The following is a 13851-nucleotide window of genomic DNA, read 5'->3' on the forward strand; positions in this document are numbered from 1 at the left end:
TCAATAACGTGCCTTCCCACCTCATCCTTAGCTTCTCTGGTTTACTGCAGCTGTGCAAATGTATTTCCAGGATAGATTCCTAGAAGTGGAATTGGTAAGCCCAAGAATACAGTCATTGGTTGCACCAATTTATACTTCCATCAGTGATGTATGAGTTTCTGTGCTTCCGCACCCCTTGAAAACAGTGTATGAGCAAACTTTCTGATCTTGGCTAATCAGAAAGGCAAAAATGGTATCTCGGCGTGGCTTTACCTCATACTTGTCTTAAACGCGAGCTTGACATCTTTTCATGTTTCAAAGCCATTGGATTTTCTGTGCTGTGACATGCCAGTATCTTTTCATCCACTTTTCTTATTAATTTGTAGGAGCTCTTGATATGTTACTGAAACCAGCTTTTTCTTGGTGATGAGTTGCAAATATGACAGCCAGTTTGCCATTTGTCATTTGCCTGTGTTACGGTTGGTTTTGCCATACAAAAACATTATTTTTATTTAGTAAAATTTATCAGTCTTTTCAAGTTCATGGGTTTGGTATCATACTTAGAATGGCTTTTCCACTTCGTAAACATATTTTTAAAATTTTTCCCATGGCCTCTTTGATGGTTTTGCAACTGTATGCAGTGTTTCTTCTCACTCACCGTTTATTTTCATTTTTGTGGCACACAGTAGGTGTATATATTTATGGAGTACATGAGGTGTTTTGATACAGGCATGCACTTACCTGGGTTCTTTGGTCGTAGTTTCTAGCTAAGCGCCATTCCTGAGCCTATCGCTGCAGGCAGGAGGATGGGGCGATTGAGTGGCCAGGCCTGGGTGCCACCCCTACCCCTGAAGCTGGGCGGTGAGGACAGCCCAAAGCACAGACACTGAGGGGGACGGGGCGGGGGGGCTGTAAGGGGAAGCTCTTCGTGAAAAATGGAGCCACCTTTGCAAAAAGTGGAGGGTGTGGGTTGGACGGTGAGCTAGCTTCTGGCTCCTTCCAGCTAGGAAATCCCGTCATCCTGAGCGGGCAGGGGCTGAGCTCTCAGGTCGAGGGTGCCATTTTGGGTCCCCAGGATTCAGGGAGCCGCCCAGACCTGGCTGACCCCTGTGTCCCCACCCGGCCAGGCCCGGGGGATGCTCCAGAACCGCGTGCTGCTGTGGAAGGAGCAGTCTGAGGCCAGCCGCAGCCCGTCGCGCGCCCACTCCCCCGGCCTGCTGGGCCCCGCGCTGGGGCCGCCCTATCCCTCGGGCCGCCTGACGCCCACCCGCCTGGACATGGTGAGGCCCTGGGCGCCCCTGCCGCCGTTCGCGCCCCCGCCGCCCCCCGCGGGGCCCTGGGGCCTCAGGCCCCCCGCCTGGAGCCTCCTGCCCCCCGGGCTCCCGCTCTACGCTGCACCCCCCGGCCTGCCCTTCCGCCCCGGCGCGTTCTCGGCTCCCCCCGCGTTCTCCGCGCCCCCGTGGTGGCCCGGCCGCCGCCCCCAGAACCCCTACGCCGACGCCTGGGACTGGGGGTGGGGGCTGGACTAGGGCGCGGCCCCCGCCCTCCCCGCCCCACCCTCCCCTGCCCGTCTCCCCCGCAGCCCCCGAGGCCCCTGGGAGAGTTCAGCTCCCCCCGCAGCCGGCACGGCTCCGGCTCCTACGGCCCCGAGCTCGACGCGAGGCCCGCGTCCCAGCTGGAGCCAGACCGCCGCTCCCTGCCCCGCACGCCGTCGGCCTGTGAGTGCCCCCCGCGCGGGGCGGCAGGAGGGCCGGGAGAGGTGTGGGGGTGGGTCTGCAGCAGGAGGGATCGAGGGTAGACGCCAGGGAGAACTTCCCGCCCACGTGCCGCCGCGCTCTCCCGCCCGCAGCCTCGCTCTACAGCGGCAGCGCCCAAAGCTCACGCTCCAACTCCTTCGGCGAGCGCCCGGGCGGCGGCGGGGGCGCCAGGAGGGTCCGCGCCCTGGTCTCTCACTCAGAGGGCGCCAACCACACGCTGCTGCGCTTCTCCGCCGGGGACGTGGTGGAGGTGCTGGTGCCCGAGGCCCAGAACGGCTGGCTCTACGGCAAGCTGGAGGGCTCGTCCGCGTGAGTGGGAGCCTTGGAGGGGCCGGGGGTTGGTTAAGAAGAAGGCCCTGGGGGCCGGGGACCCGGGGACCTGCCGGACTGAGGCTTTCCAGGCCTCCCCTGGAGGCCTCGGACAATGCTGCTCTCCTCCCGCCCCCCACAATCTGCCTCAGTTTCCTCATTCATTCAGTGGGAGTGGGAAGAGTTGCCTTACCGAGTTCAGGATGACGGCCCCTTGAGAGGGGGCAGAGGATGGGGGATGGGCGGGTTCTTCCAAAAGTGTAGAAATGGCAGAAATCCTATTGCTTGAGCACCTACTGTGTGCCTGCCTCTGGGAGGAGGCTGTGTCCCCTCTGCACAGTCAGCCCTGGAACTCTGATGCAGGGGGCTGGGCTAGGAGTAGGGCCTGAAATGTGCTTACCTCTTTGCCGTCACCCTCAGTGGAAATCCTTAAAGCACCCAAACCGGGCTGTTTTGACACTTGGCGCAGAGGAAGAGTTGGGGAGTTTCATACAGTGAGGGCGCCAGAAAGCCCGGAGGACAGCAGGCCTGGCAGCTAGCAAAGGGAATGGATGGGCACCACTGTCCTGCAGGGGAAAACGGGGCAGATGGGGCTGGCTGGAGCCAGGCAGTGCCCCTCGGGGCTTCATGGGCAGGGGAGTGTGCTGCAGGAGAGAGGAAGCACCAGATGAATGCATGCACGGGCAGAGCGGGTGGTGGCTGCCCGCACCAGCCCATGGGTGGATGAGTGGTCCTGTGCTTAGTGGATGGTGGACAGGTGGATGGGTGGGCCAGCAGATGGGCGTGTGGGTAGGTGGAGTGTGTGCAAGTGGATGGGCATAAAATGGGAGGGTCACTGACTGGGTGGTTGGCGACATGGGAGGATGCGCGGATGTGGGGGACAGACACTGATGGGTGATTGGAGAGGTGTGAGTGGCGAGGGGGTGCTGGATGGATTCGTGGCTACACGGGATGGAGTATAGACAGGTGAGTGGGGGATGGGTGATGCGTGGAGGGGCTTATAGTTAGGCGCAAAGGTCCATAGCTGGGCAGGTGACCACAGGGACAGGAACAGAAGGGGGTCAGTGGGGAGAGAGATGACTGAGAACACCAACGACAGGGACACCCGCTGCTGGAGTATCTGCTTCACAGACCCACAGCAGAGGATGGTGTGCCACAGACGCCCCGGGGACCTGAGGATAGAACCTTCTAGACCGAAGCTGTCACCCTCCTGGGATGTTCTGGGAATGTCATTATCCATCCTTGACTCACATAGCCTCTTAGGGAAAAGGATGGCATGTTTTATCATCAATAGGCACTAGCAGGTGAAAACAGAAGTAAACACACGGAATCGATTCTAGTCTGTCAATTTGAGGTGAAGAGCTTCCAGCAAGCCTGAGGGGAGGATGTCTTCTTTTGGTCATTGTCCCCGGGCCTGGCTTGAAGGACCCTCTGCCTCTGCCCCACAGGAGCGGCTGGTTCCCCGAGGCCTACGTGAAGGCTCTGGAGGAGGGGCCTGTGAATCCCATGACCCCCATGACCCCCATGTCCCCCATGACCCCCATGATGCCTGTGAAGCGGGGGAACGAGCTGCCTTCCAGGTACCTGAATCATCAGGGGTGGGGCGGGGGTGAGGACTCTGGCGAGGGTGCCACTGCCCAGCGGAGAGGATCTGCTAGGTACAGGCTTGTTTGTTTGTTTTGAGACAGAGTTTCACCCTGTCACCCAGGCTGGAGTGCAGTGGCGCCATCTCGGCTCACTGTAACCTCCACCTCCCCACATTCAAGCAATTCTCCTGCCTGAACCTCCGGAGTAGGGACTACAGGCTCACACCACCACACCTAGCTACCTTTTGTATTTTTAGTAGAGACAGGGTTTCTCCATGTTGGCCAGGCTGGTCTTGAACTCCTGACATCAGGTGATCCACCCACCTCGGCCTCCCAAAGTGCTGGGATTACAGGCATGAGCCACTGCACCCAGGTTGCAAGGTGCAGTCTTGAGTGTGCCCAGTCCCCTTCAGCCCCTGGAGAGCCACCGGCCCTGAGCCCCTCTCTCTGCCCTGAAGGTCACTGCATCCATCCCTCTGCCTCCCCTCAGGACCTCCCTCCAGTCAACAGTCTTCTTTCACACAGGTGCAGGGAGGAAGCTGTCGGATGCCTCCTTCCTAAGGTGCCCCAGCCACTGGCAGGACAAGGGATTTGACAGGCCCCAACCCCCTTCCTTCCCCTCCTTTCTCTGGACTTAGGTCCTACCCACTCCGGGGCAGCCACAGCCTCGATAACCTCCTGGACCAGCCAGGCAACTCCACAGCACCCTCGGAGTACTGGGATGGCCAGTCCCGCTCCCGCACCCCAAGCCGGGTGCCGAGCTGTGCCCCAAGCCCTGCACCTCCGCCCTTGCCCAGCAGCCGCCGAGGCAGCATGGGCAGCACAGGGACTGCCACTGACGTCAAGGTGAGCCCTCGCCCGCCCTCTCCTGGGGCCTCCAGTGGGCAGGGAGGCGGGAGAGCAGGGATCCCGAGGCTCTGTCACTGGCTGTCTGGTAGGGGACCCACCCACCTGGCCTCAGTCTGTTCCTCAGTGCATGGAGGGGTGGTATGGGGCTGAGTCTGGGCTGAAGGGGAAGACCAGGGTCCTGGAGCAGAATGTGACCTGGGGCTGGCCAGCAGGACGGGGCTGCGGGAGGCCAGGGAGATCGTCTACCCATGGAGCCACCCCAGTGTTATTATGGGGGCGTGGTTAGTCCTCAGAGGTGGTGCTCTGGCCCAGGGATTTCTCACTTCTGCAACCCACAGAATGCTGGGCTTCAGAACCTCAGGGTCTCATTTCCCAGGAGCCTTGCATGGCAGGGGCTCTCTGGCCCAGTCCTCTGCCCTATGGGCATGGGGAGAGGGAGGGGAGGGGCAAGGGATTGCTTGCCCCTCTCCCCACCAAACCAGCCCTTCCCCACCCCCACTGCAGAAACTGATGTCCTCAGAGCAGTACCCGCCACAGGAACTCTTCCCAAGGTGAGTCCTCAAACGGGGCCCGAACAGTGACGGGGGTGGCAGGTGTGGCAGCACACACTTGTAATCCCAGCTACTAGGGAGACTAGGAGGGGAGGATCTCTTGACTCCAACAGTTCAACACCAGCTTGGGCAACACCGTGGGACCCCATCTCTAAAAACAGAACAAAACAAAACAAAAAAATAGATGAAGTGGGGCAAGGAGTGGATGGAGACCAAATAGGGGCAGGAGGCGGGACCCAGCTCAGTTGCCCAGCTGCCTTCCTGAGCCATGGCCAGGTGGGGATCATCTGCCCTTCTCACCCCATCCTCTCCTCCTACAGGGGCACAAATCCTTTTGCTACCGTCAAGCTTCGTCCCACCATCACCAATGACCGCTCAGCACCCCTCATCCGCTGAGGCGGTGTCCGAGGTCATACCCCCCAGCACACCTGCCCAGGGGCTGTTCAGAGCTGGCAGTGGCAGTGACAGCAGCAACAGCAGCAGATACCAGAAGCAGGACCGAGACCAGGGGTGGCTGCCCTTCCCCGGACCGCCCCAGCAGCCTGAGCAGCTCCAAAGCACTGGCTTGGGGTCCAAGACCTTCGAAGTAAAGCAGGCGGAATGGGGGGACAGGATGATTTCTCCCCCTCCAGGGGCCCCAGGACCCTCCCTGGGGGGCCTACCTCTTGCCCCCAACCTCTTTTCCCCTTTTCTGCCCCCGTGGGGAGGAGCCCCTTGTACCTGCTCCGTGTCCCACACATGCCCTCTCTGTACGTCTTTTGTAAAGGATGAGAAATAAAGAAAGTGGATGCAAAGTGACGCGGCAGCAGGATTGGTGGTGTCTTATTTGGGGGACAGGGCAGGGGGTGAGGGATGGAGACTCCCCCATTGGAGAACGGGGTCCAGAGGGTACTGAGGTCCTGGCCGTTCCCCGGGAGGGTATCTCCCAGCCCCTTGTTTGGAGAACCCTTTAGGGCTACCTCAAAGCGCTGGCACTGCAGCCCCCATCTCCACCCACTCTCATTTCGATGTGTGGGTTTCCTAGGAAGTAGCAGCTGCTCAGGTCGGGAGAGGTGGCAGTAGCCAAGGGCTGGGACCACCAGCAAGCTGCCCTCAGGCGGCCTGGACACAGCACTCTTTGTTCTGGCCCCTCCCCGCCCCCACATCCCCAGGCACAGGCATGGATTAGCTTCATCCTGGAGAAAGCCGCCAGCCCCTCCTGGAATGTGGCCTGGGGCGGGGGGTCGGGCGGGGGCAGATGAGGCACTGAGGTGATTAGAACCGTTGGGGTCTCTTCAGGGCAGGGCTGTGCTCCGAACACCAGACTAGGACCCCCTGGGCAGGGTCTCTGTGTCTGCCACCCCAGCCTCCAGTAGGCAGAGGGATTTCTCTTCCTCCCTCCTGGACTGTCTTGGGACAGGGAGCCCACCATGGAGGCCCAGCCTGGTCTGGGGCTCCCAGTCTCTTCTCCCCTCCTGGACAAAAGCCTCTTAGCAGGGGTGTGGTGTGGTGGGGGCACACACTCTAAGCTCCAGGCCTGGGGGAGGGAGCGTCAGGCGGGAGTCCGCCAGAAGCTCAGCGCAGGCTGGTGGGAAGCTGGGGTGTCTGGCAGACCCCATCCGGGAGCTGTGGTGGACAGCTGCAAGGACAGCGGCCCCTCCCTGCAGGCCTCAGGAGACGTGAGGCTGGACCCCACAAACCCACGAGGCAGGCTCAGGTGAGTGTGATGTGAGGGCTGCCTGGGATCACTCTCCTGTCTCCACCTTCAAGTGGCTGCCCTTGTGACAAGAGGACAACAGGCAGGAAAAGCCACGACCTGGTCCTAGTGGAGGAGGGGCAGAGTCCCAGATACCCTGGGGGTGGTGGCACTGCCCAGTGCCAGGAGGGACACTCCAGGCAGGAGGGGAGGAGGCTATCCCCAGCCCTGGGCTCCTGGTGCACCTGTCTCTGAGTATACCCTCCTCATCTGTTAGGGGGGCGCTGGTAGCTGCTGTGAGGGCCCTGGGGGGAGCCCCAGGAATGAGACAGGCTTTGGAGCCATTCTTTGCATACAGAGGGTTTGAGGTTGGGAGGGCAGAAGGCCACTCTCCCAGTGCTGCTAAGGTTCCTACCTGTCTGGCAGAAGCCAGAGACCTGACTCCTCTCCCGCAAGATTCCCAGCTGGCCTGGGGGTGATCAATCACCCATCTCACATCGGAGGAAACTGAGGTTCGGAGAGGGGAGGCAACCGGCCCAAGACAGGGAGGGAATCCGTGGCTGAGCTGGGATGCATGGGAACTCAGCTCCCCTGGCTGATATCTGTTGAAAGTGGCTTTTGTCCCCTTCATGTTCTAATGACAATAGTCATTTGTGATCACTGAGAAATATTAAGAACATGGCGCAAGGCTAAAAAGGAAAATCTTCACGCACACTGGCCCTTTGCAGCCGGCATCTGCCCCTCTGCTGTTTGTTCCGTTGTCCCGAGACCCTCACGCGTACTTTGGTACTGGTCACCCACCTCCAGGCACACACCTACTCCACTTCCCGATGTCTTCCACCTGAGGTCCTGAGGGGCCAGCAGTGTCCTCCAGAGGGAGCCTGCTGAGGTGCAGAGTCAGGTGGGACCCCTCGTCCTACCCTCATCCTTCAGCGCCCTTTGTAGGAGAAGGAGACTTGGGGTGAGATTCCTACCTCCGTTTCCCCTTTTGGTTCCCAGACCTGAGTCACGCTCACGTGGGTAGCGCTGTGCCTCAGTTTCCCCATGCTTCATCTCCATCCCCCTCCTCTAGGCTTCTGGCCCAGCCACAACCTCTTGTCCCCGCCCCCTCCCAACAGAGGCAGCCATGGGCGCTGGCGGCCCCCGGCGGGGCGAGGGCCCCCCAGACGGCGGCTGGGGCTGGGTGGTGCTGGGTGCCTGCTTCGTGGTCACTGGCTTCGCCTACGGCTTCCCCAAAGCCGTGAGCGTCTTCTTCCGGGCGCTCATGCGCGACTTCGGCGCCGGCTACAGCGACACGGCCTGGGTGTCCTCCATCATGCTGGCCATGCTCTACGGCACGGGTCAGTGTCCCCGCCCGGCTCTCTGCCTCCCCAGGACCCCTGGGACCCGGAACCAGGAGACACCCGACCCCCTGAGCATCCCCCTGACCCTCGGGGCGGCCCCCGAAGTCCCTTCCTGCCTGTGGGAACCCTGGCATCAGAAAGAGGGGAAGAGAGGGCAAGAGAGGGGACAGCGGCCAGAGGCGGGGCCGGCCTAGGGGGCTGCCCTGTGAGCTCAGAGGGACCCTTCTGAGATCTACACCTGCTCATTGTAGAGGCGGGAAAGCTGAGATTACAGAAGCACTCCCCATCCCCGCAGCACTGACCTGTTAGGCGGGGGGCTTGCTGGAGTTCCCATCCTGGGAGGCGGGGCTGCGGAGGAATCCCAGGCTGTGCCAGGGCGGGACTTGGAGGCTGTGAAGGTTAAAGGGGTGTGGAAGTCCCCCCTCTGCTTGGGGTTTGGGTTCTCAGGAGGCGTAGGGATAGGGTGCTCTGGGCCTTGCCCTCGCAGGGTGCTGTCTCTTTGGCCTGTGCCCTCCAAGCTGTGTGACCTTGGCCAGACAATGCCCACCTCTCTGGGTCCCTGAGCCGGAGGTGACCTTATTCCTTAGAGGACTCAAGCCATCCCGGGACCCGTGTGGTGACCCTGCCCTGCCCACAGGCCCCGTGTCCAGCATCCTCGTGACCCGCTTTGGCTGTCGCCCGGTGATGCTGGCGGGTGGGCTGCTGGCTTCCGCAGGCATGATCCTAGCTTCCTTTGCCACGCGCCTCCTGGAGCTCTACCTGACCGCTGGGGTGCTCACAGGTGAGGGCCCCCTGTTCTCCTCCCCTCTGGTTTGGGGGTCGGGGATTCTTGCTGCAAGATCTGCCCTCGGTTTCCCTATGTGGGACAGTCTTCGAAGTCCTTCGGCTGGGTTCTTGGATCTGCTGGGTTCCCGGGCCTGGCCCCTCCCTCCTGCGGGGGCCAGGGAGGGGTTCCCTGGGGACCCCGGCACAGCGCTGCCTCGCCCGCAGGCCTGGGCCTGGCCCTCAACTTCCAGCCGTCGCTCATCATGCTGGGGCTGTACTTCGAGCGGCGGCGGCCTCTGGCCAACGGGCTGGCGGCGGCGGGCAGCCCCGTGTTCCTGTCCGCGCTGTCGCCGCTCGGCCAGCAGCTGCTGGAGCGCTTCGGCTGGCGCGGCGGCTTCCTGCTGCTCGGCGGGCTCCTGCTGCACTGCTGCGCCTGCGGGGCGGTCATGAGGCCGCCGCCCGGGCCGAGCCTACGACCGCGCAGGGACAGCGCCGGCGACCGCTCGGGGGACGCTCCGGGCGAGGCAGAGGCGGACGGCGCCGGGCCGCAGCTGAGCGAGGCAACCCCCAGGACCCGGCCCCGCCGGCGCCTGCTGGACTTGGCAGTGTGCACCGACCGCGCCTTCGCCGTGTACGCCGTCACCAAGTTCCTGATGGCGCTCGGGCTCTTCGTCCCTGCCATCCTGCTAGTGAACTACGCCAAGGACGCGGGCGTGCCCGACACCGACGCCGCCTTCCTGCTGTCCATCGTGGGCTTCGTGGACATCGTGGCGCGGCCGGCGTGCGGCGCCCTGGCGGGCCTGGCGCGTCTGCGACCGCACGTCCCGTATCTCTTCAGCCTGGCCCTGCTGGCCAACGGGCTCACGGACCTGAGCAGTGCACGCGCGCGCTCCTACGGCGCCCTCGTTGCCTTCTGCATCGCCTTTGGCCTCTCCTACGGCATGGTGGGCGCGCTGCAGTTCGAGGTGCTCATGGCGGCTGTGGGCGCGTCCCGCTTCCCCAGTGCGCTGGGCCTGGTGTTGCTCTTGGAGGCTGTGGCCGTGCTCATCGGACCGCCCTCTGCCGGTGCGCCCCGAGGGAAGAGGGGGTGGCGAGCCTAGTGTCCCTTAGACCGAGGGAAGCTCTCTCCCCGCGTCTCAGATGGAACTTCCAGGGATGAGGGGAATGGGCAGCAGGGTGGGTGGACTCCCCTTCATGGCCAGTTAGTCCCTCCTCCAAGCCGGACCACCCGCTCTGCGTGAGGACAGAAAAGCCGAGGAAGGTGCGGGAAGTAAAGCAACACTGATAGCTGGCCAGGTCTGCCATCCCAAGTAGTTGGCACAAGGCCATCTGAAGCGCAAGTGCTTATTCTCATTTTGCAGATGAGGAAACTGAGGCACAGAGGCTTAGCGCAAGTTGCAGCCCAGAATGAGAGCTTCAGTGTACCTAATGCTAAATGCCCACGCCTTTAGAATGGTGCACCTAGAATGGTGACTGGAATGGGGACAGTATCTTTGGGAAACTGGTGTTGGGACCAGAAACAGAGTGGGGGTGCTCAGCGGGCAGATGGGGAGAAGGAGAAGCACTGGTGTCTTTGTGCAGATGGCCTGCTGGCACTTGTCACCGTCACCCTTAGGAAATCATCGTCATGAGGGTGGTCAGGAAAGGCTTGCTGGAAGATCCCCCAGGTGAAGGCACAGCATGGATGGGCAGGGTTTGTCTGGGGGAACAGCATCCTTATGCAAGCAAGGCAGGAACCAAAACTGGAAAGGGGGGAGTGGGGAACACGAGGGGCTTCCCGGGTTGTCAAGTTATCTTGAAACAGCAGGGAGCCTGCCTTTGAGTCCCAGAGGCCAGAGGGCTGTGGAATGGTGCAGTAATGGGGAGGACACCTTGCAGGGGGCGCAGTCTGCACTGAGATGGGGTGAGCCGCCCGTCCTTCCTTCAGGGCTGGGCTAACTGAGTGCCCTCACTGAGCTCTGTCATCCCACCTGACCCAGTGAGAAGGGCAAAGCCCCTAAGCCAGTGTGTGGGCAGCCCACAAAATCAGCCTGTCCAGGGCTCAAGGAACTGTCTTCCATTTCTTGTGTGAATCTGGGTGGATCTGAGGGGCAGAGGAGGTGCGTGGGGTGAGGAGAATGACCTAGAGAGAGGGTGGAATGCACAGACAAACCACACTTTAGGGGGAAATATTTGCAATTAAGAGATTTTCCTGGTCGGGTGTAGTGGCTCATGCCTGTAATCCTAACACTTTGGGAGGCTGAGGCCAGAAGTTTGAAACCAGCTGGGGCAACATGGCAAAACCCTGTCTCTACCAAAAAAAAAAAAAAAAATTAGCTGGGGTGTGGTGGCATGCACCTCTGGTTCCAGCTACTCAGGAGGCCGAAGTGGGAGAATGGCTTGAACCCAGGAGGTAGAGGTTGCAGTGAGCCAAGATGGCACCACTACATTCCAGCCTAGGGAATGGTGCGAGACCCTGTCTCAAAAGAATAAGAAAATTCCTGAGGCCAGGTGCAGTGGTTCACACCTGTAATCCCAGCACTTTGAGAGGCCAAGTTGGGAGGATCCCTTGAGCTCAGGAGTTCACGACCAGCCTGGGCAACAGAGCAAGACCCCATCTCTGAAAATCCATAATAAAAGAGAGAGAGACAGCCGGGCACGGCTGCTCACGCCTGTAATCCCAGCACTGTGGGAGGCCGAGGCAGGCAGATCACCTGAGGTTGGGAGTTCGAGATTAGCCTGACCAACATGGAGAAACCCTGTCTTTACAGAAAATACAAAATTGGCCGGGCGTGGTGGCACATGCCTATAATCCCAGCTACTAGGGAGGCTGAGGCAGGAGAACTGCTTGAACCTGGGAGGCGGAAGTTGCAGTGAGCCAAAATCATGCCATTGCACTCTAGCCTGGGCAACAAGAGTGAAACTCTGTCTCAAAAAAAAAAAAAAGAGAGACTTTCATAAGTTTGAAAGTAATATGTACAAGTGATAGAAGCCTTGAGAAATAGAGAAGGAAATAAGTCACTGGCCCGCATGCCCCGCCTGTGCTGATGATGGCTCGGTCTGGGGTGCTCATGGGCCTCCTGGGACACAAGGGTGGGAGGACTAAGTCAAGCCCCTGAGGACCAGGGCATTTACATATGGCAACAGCAAGAGGTGGAGGCCCCCAGGAGGGTAGAGCTAAGCCCATGGCCCCTCCCCACTCCCACCCCAGATGCCCCACTGCCAAGCAAGTCACAGGACACTTGTGGGGCTTGAATCAGTGGGAGGAGGGGACGCCTCACCAAAAGCCCCATATCACTTAGGCAATTGAGGTCCAGGGACAGCAAGTGACATTTTTAAGGTTTCAAATGTCAGAACCCACATAGGGTTTTACATTTGTAAAACAGGAATAAAGAGTGGGCATGTGTGTGTCACCCATGAGCCTCACCAAGTCAGTGGCACCACCCTTGACCTGAGAGTGCAGGGAAGTGAGGGGGGGACCCGCAGGGCCTTACCTCTCTACCTTCTCCCTGTCCCCAGGCCGCCTGGTGGATGCATTGAAGAACTACGAGATCATCTTCTACCTGGCAGGCTCTGAGGTGGCCCTGGCCGGGGTCTTCATGGCTGTCGCCACCAACTGCTGCCTGCGTTGTGCTAAAGCTGCCCCAGCAGGCCCAGGCACTGAGGACAGAGCCAGTGACACTGAGGATGCTGAGGCCGAAGGGGACTCTGAGCCCCTGCCTGTCGCAGAGGAACCTGGCAACTTGGAGGCGCTGGAGGTGCTGAGCGCCCGGGGCGAGCCCACAGAACCAGAACCAGAGGCGAGGCTGAGGCTGGCTGCCAAGTCTGTGTAACTCAGGGTGCATCTGGGTGGGGTGGCCCAGTGACTTGGAACACGGCTTCTTGTCTCAGAGGGCCTGGTCCACTGGGAGGCTGGTCTGGGGTGGTCACTCCCGGGGTCCACGTCTGGGCTCCAGTTGATCCCCTGGGTGTCTGGGAACTGCCTCCCTCATCTGTGTCCCAAGTTCCACCAGGCCGTGCCCCATTGCCAGTGAAGCCGCTGTGCAGCAACAGGAAACTGTTGATAAAGCTCAGCTGAACGACAGAAGGTTCTGTTCCTGCGCCTCCGCCCAGGCTCTGGCTACCACCTGAGTTGGGGGTTGGGGTGGCAGGAGGGAGTCCGGGAGGTCTCTCTCCAGGCCCCCGAAGCCGGCTTCTAGGTAGGCAGTGTTGGGAGGAAGCGTCAGAGATGGATGAAGAGACCCATCGTTCCCAGGTGTAGACACAAGGGGCTGGGTGGGCACAGGGCTCAGGGGCACGGGGCTGGGTGGGCAGAGTGCCTGGCTCCTGCTCAGCCCCACTGCTCAGAGCTGTCTGCTGAAGCCCCCCTCACTGGCGTCTGCCTTTTCCAGTGGAGGGAATGAGGGGTTGGCAGCAACTAGGGCTCAAGGTTGGGGGCTGCTTGCAGGAGGCGGGCCCGAGGGGTCTGAGAGGGCTCAAAGTTCGGTTTGAATCCCAGCCCGGCTGCTTGCTTTGCTCACTGTGGGCTGAGCACACGACTCCGTCCCTGGGGTCCTGGGGGGGGGGGGGGACGAGGCGCTCAGTAACAGCATGGGCCCTGCTGCCTTCCACTAGGTGGCCATGTCCCCTCACCTTCCCAGAGGGCATCTCTCCCCCTACAGGATAAACTTGGGTGTCCAGGGCCAGGGGCTTTTGCTCTGGACACTGTGCTGGCAACCAGGTCATCCGCTGATCCCAGCACCTGCCTTCTCCCTACGGAGTGTCCCACATCTCCCTCACACTTTGACATCTGACCTCCTGCACTTGGATCCAGGTGCAGGAATCTGGCAAGATGCGATCTATTCCCTCTACGCATTTATCCTCCTCCCATACATCACACCCCCTTTCTTTGCCTCCCTCTGAATCATTAGCGTGGTGAACAGGCCCCTGCAGAGGAAGCCGCCTTCCCTCCGCAAACTCCCCTTGCCTTCCAGCCCAGCCCAGGACCCCCCCCCCCCCCACTGGTCCCTGCTGGCCCTCATATTCCATCCAGGCCCCAGGAAGGTCTGGGGAGCCTCA

The 13851-nt window shown here is 60.9% G+C and overlaps 2 protein-coding genes and 1 long non-coding RNA gene across 4 annotated transcripts in view; 2 read left to right on the top strand and 1 right to left on the bottom strand.

Annotated features, from left to right (window-relative positions):
- BAIAP2L2 (BAR/IMD domain containing adaptor protein 2 like 2) overlaps nucleotides 1-5836 on the top strand; it is a 33633-nt gene extending 27797 nt beyond the window's left edge. Inside the window, exons 9-15 of the mRNA XM_030915866.1 lie at nucleotides 1107-1259; nucleotides 1562-1697; nucleotides 1829-2045; nucleotides 3494-3625; nucleotides 4270-4477; nucleotides 4985-5031; nucleotides 5352-5836. Of these exons, the coding sequence (XP_030771726.1) occupies nucleotides 1107-1259; nucleotides 1562-1697; nucleotides 1829-2045; nucleotides 3494-3625; nucleotides 4270-4477; nucleotides 4985-5031; nucleotides 5352-5427 (969 nt within the window). The 3' untranslated portion in view covers nucleotides 5428-5836. The remainder of the gene's footprint in view (nucleotides 1-1106; nucleotides 1260-1561; nucleotides 1698-1828; nucleotides 2046-3493; nucleotides 3626-4269; nucleotides 4478-4984; nucleotides 5032-5351) is intronic.
- On the bottom strand, nucleotides 4423-9187 carry LOC115892951. 2 transcript variants are annotated; one of them, XR_004052911.1, is made up of 3 exons: nucleotides 8352-9187; nucleotides 7522-7643; nucleotides 4423-5182 (listed from the first exon to the last, which is right to left on the bottom strand). It is a non-coding gene; the product is annotated as an uncharacterized LOC115892951 (long non-coding RNA). The 2 variants fall into 2 exon arrangements; XR_004052910.1 differs by having other exon boundaries at nucleotides 7508-7643.
- SLC16A8 (solute carrier family 16 member 8) lies at nucleotides 7833-12877 on the top strand. Its single transcript, XM_030915867.1, has 4 exons — nucleotides 7833-8046; nucleotides 8687-8830; nucleotides 9040-9879; nucleotides 12313-12877. Exons 1-4 carry the CDS (start codon nucleotides 7833-7835, stop codon nucleotides 12624-12626), a joined length of 1512 nt encoding a protein of 503 aa, XP_030771727.1. The 3' UTR covers nucleotides 12627-12877.
- The last annotated feature ends 974 nt before the right edge of the window (nucleotides 12878-13851 follow it).

Source organism: Rhinopithecus roxellana, chromosome 13 (assembly GCF_007565055.1).
Source record: "Rhinopithecus roxellana isolate Shanxi Qingling chromosome 13, ASM756505v1, whole genome shotgun sequence".
Taxonomy (NCBI): Eukaryota; Metazoa; Chordata; class Mammalia; order Primates; family Cercopithecidae; genus Rhinopithecus; species Rhinopithecus roxellana.

Bases quoted from the DNA above. Each gene is read 5' to 3' on its own strand.
- SLC16A8 (XM_030915867.1), top strand. From the start codon at position 7,833: ATGGGCGCTGGCGGCCCCCGGCGGGGCGAGGGCCCCCCAGACGGCGGC. The intron at 8,831-9,039 runs GTGAGGGCCCCC...CCTCGCCCGCAG, and splicing joins GACCGCTGGGGTGCTCACAG to GCCTGGGCCTGGCCCTCAAC. The intron at 9,880-12,312 runs GTGCGCCCCGAG...CCCTGTCCCCAG, and splicing joins CATCGGACCGCCCTCTGCCG to GCCGCCTGGTGGATGCATTG.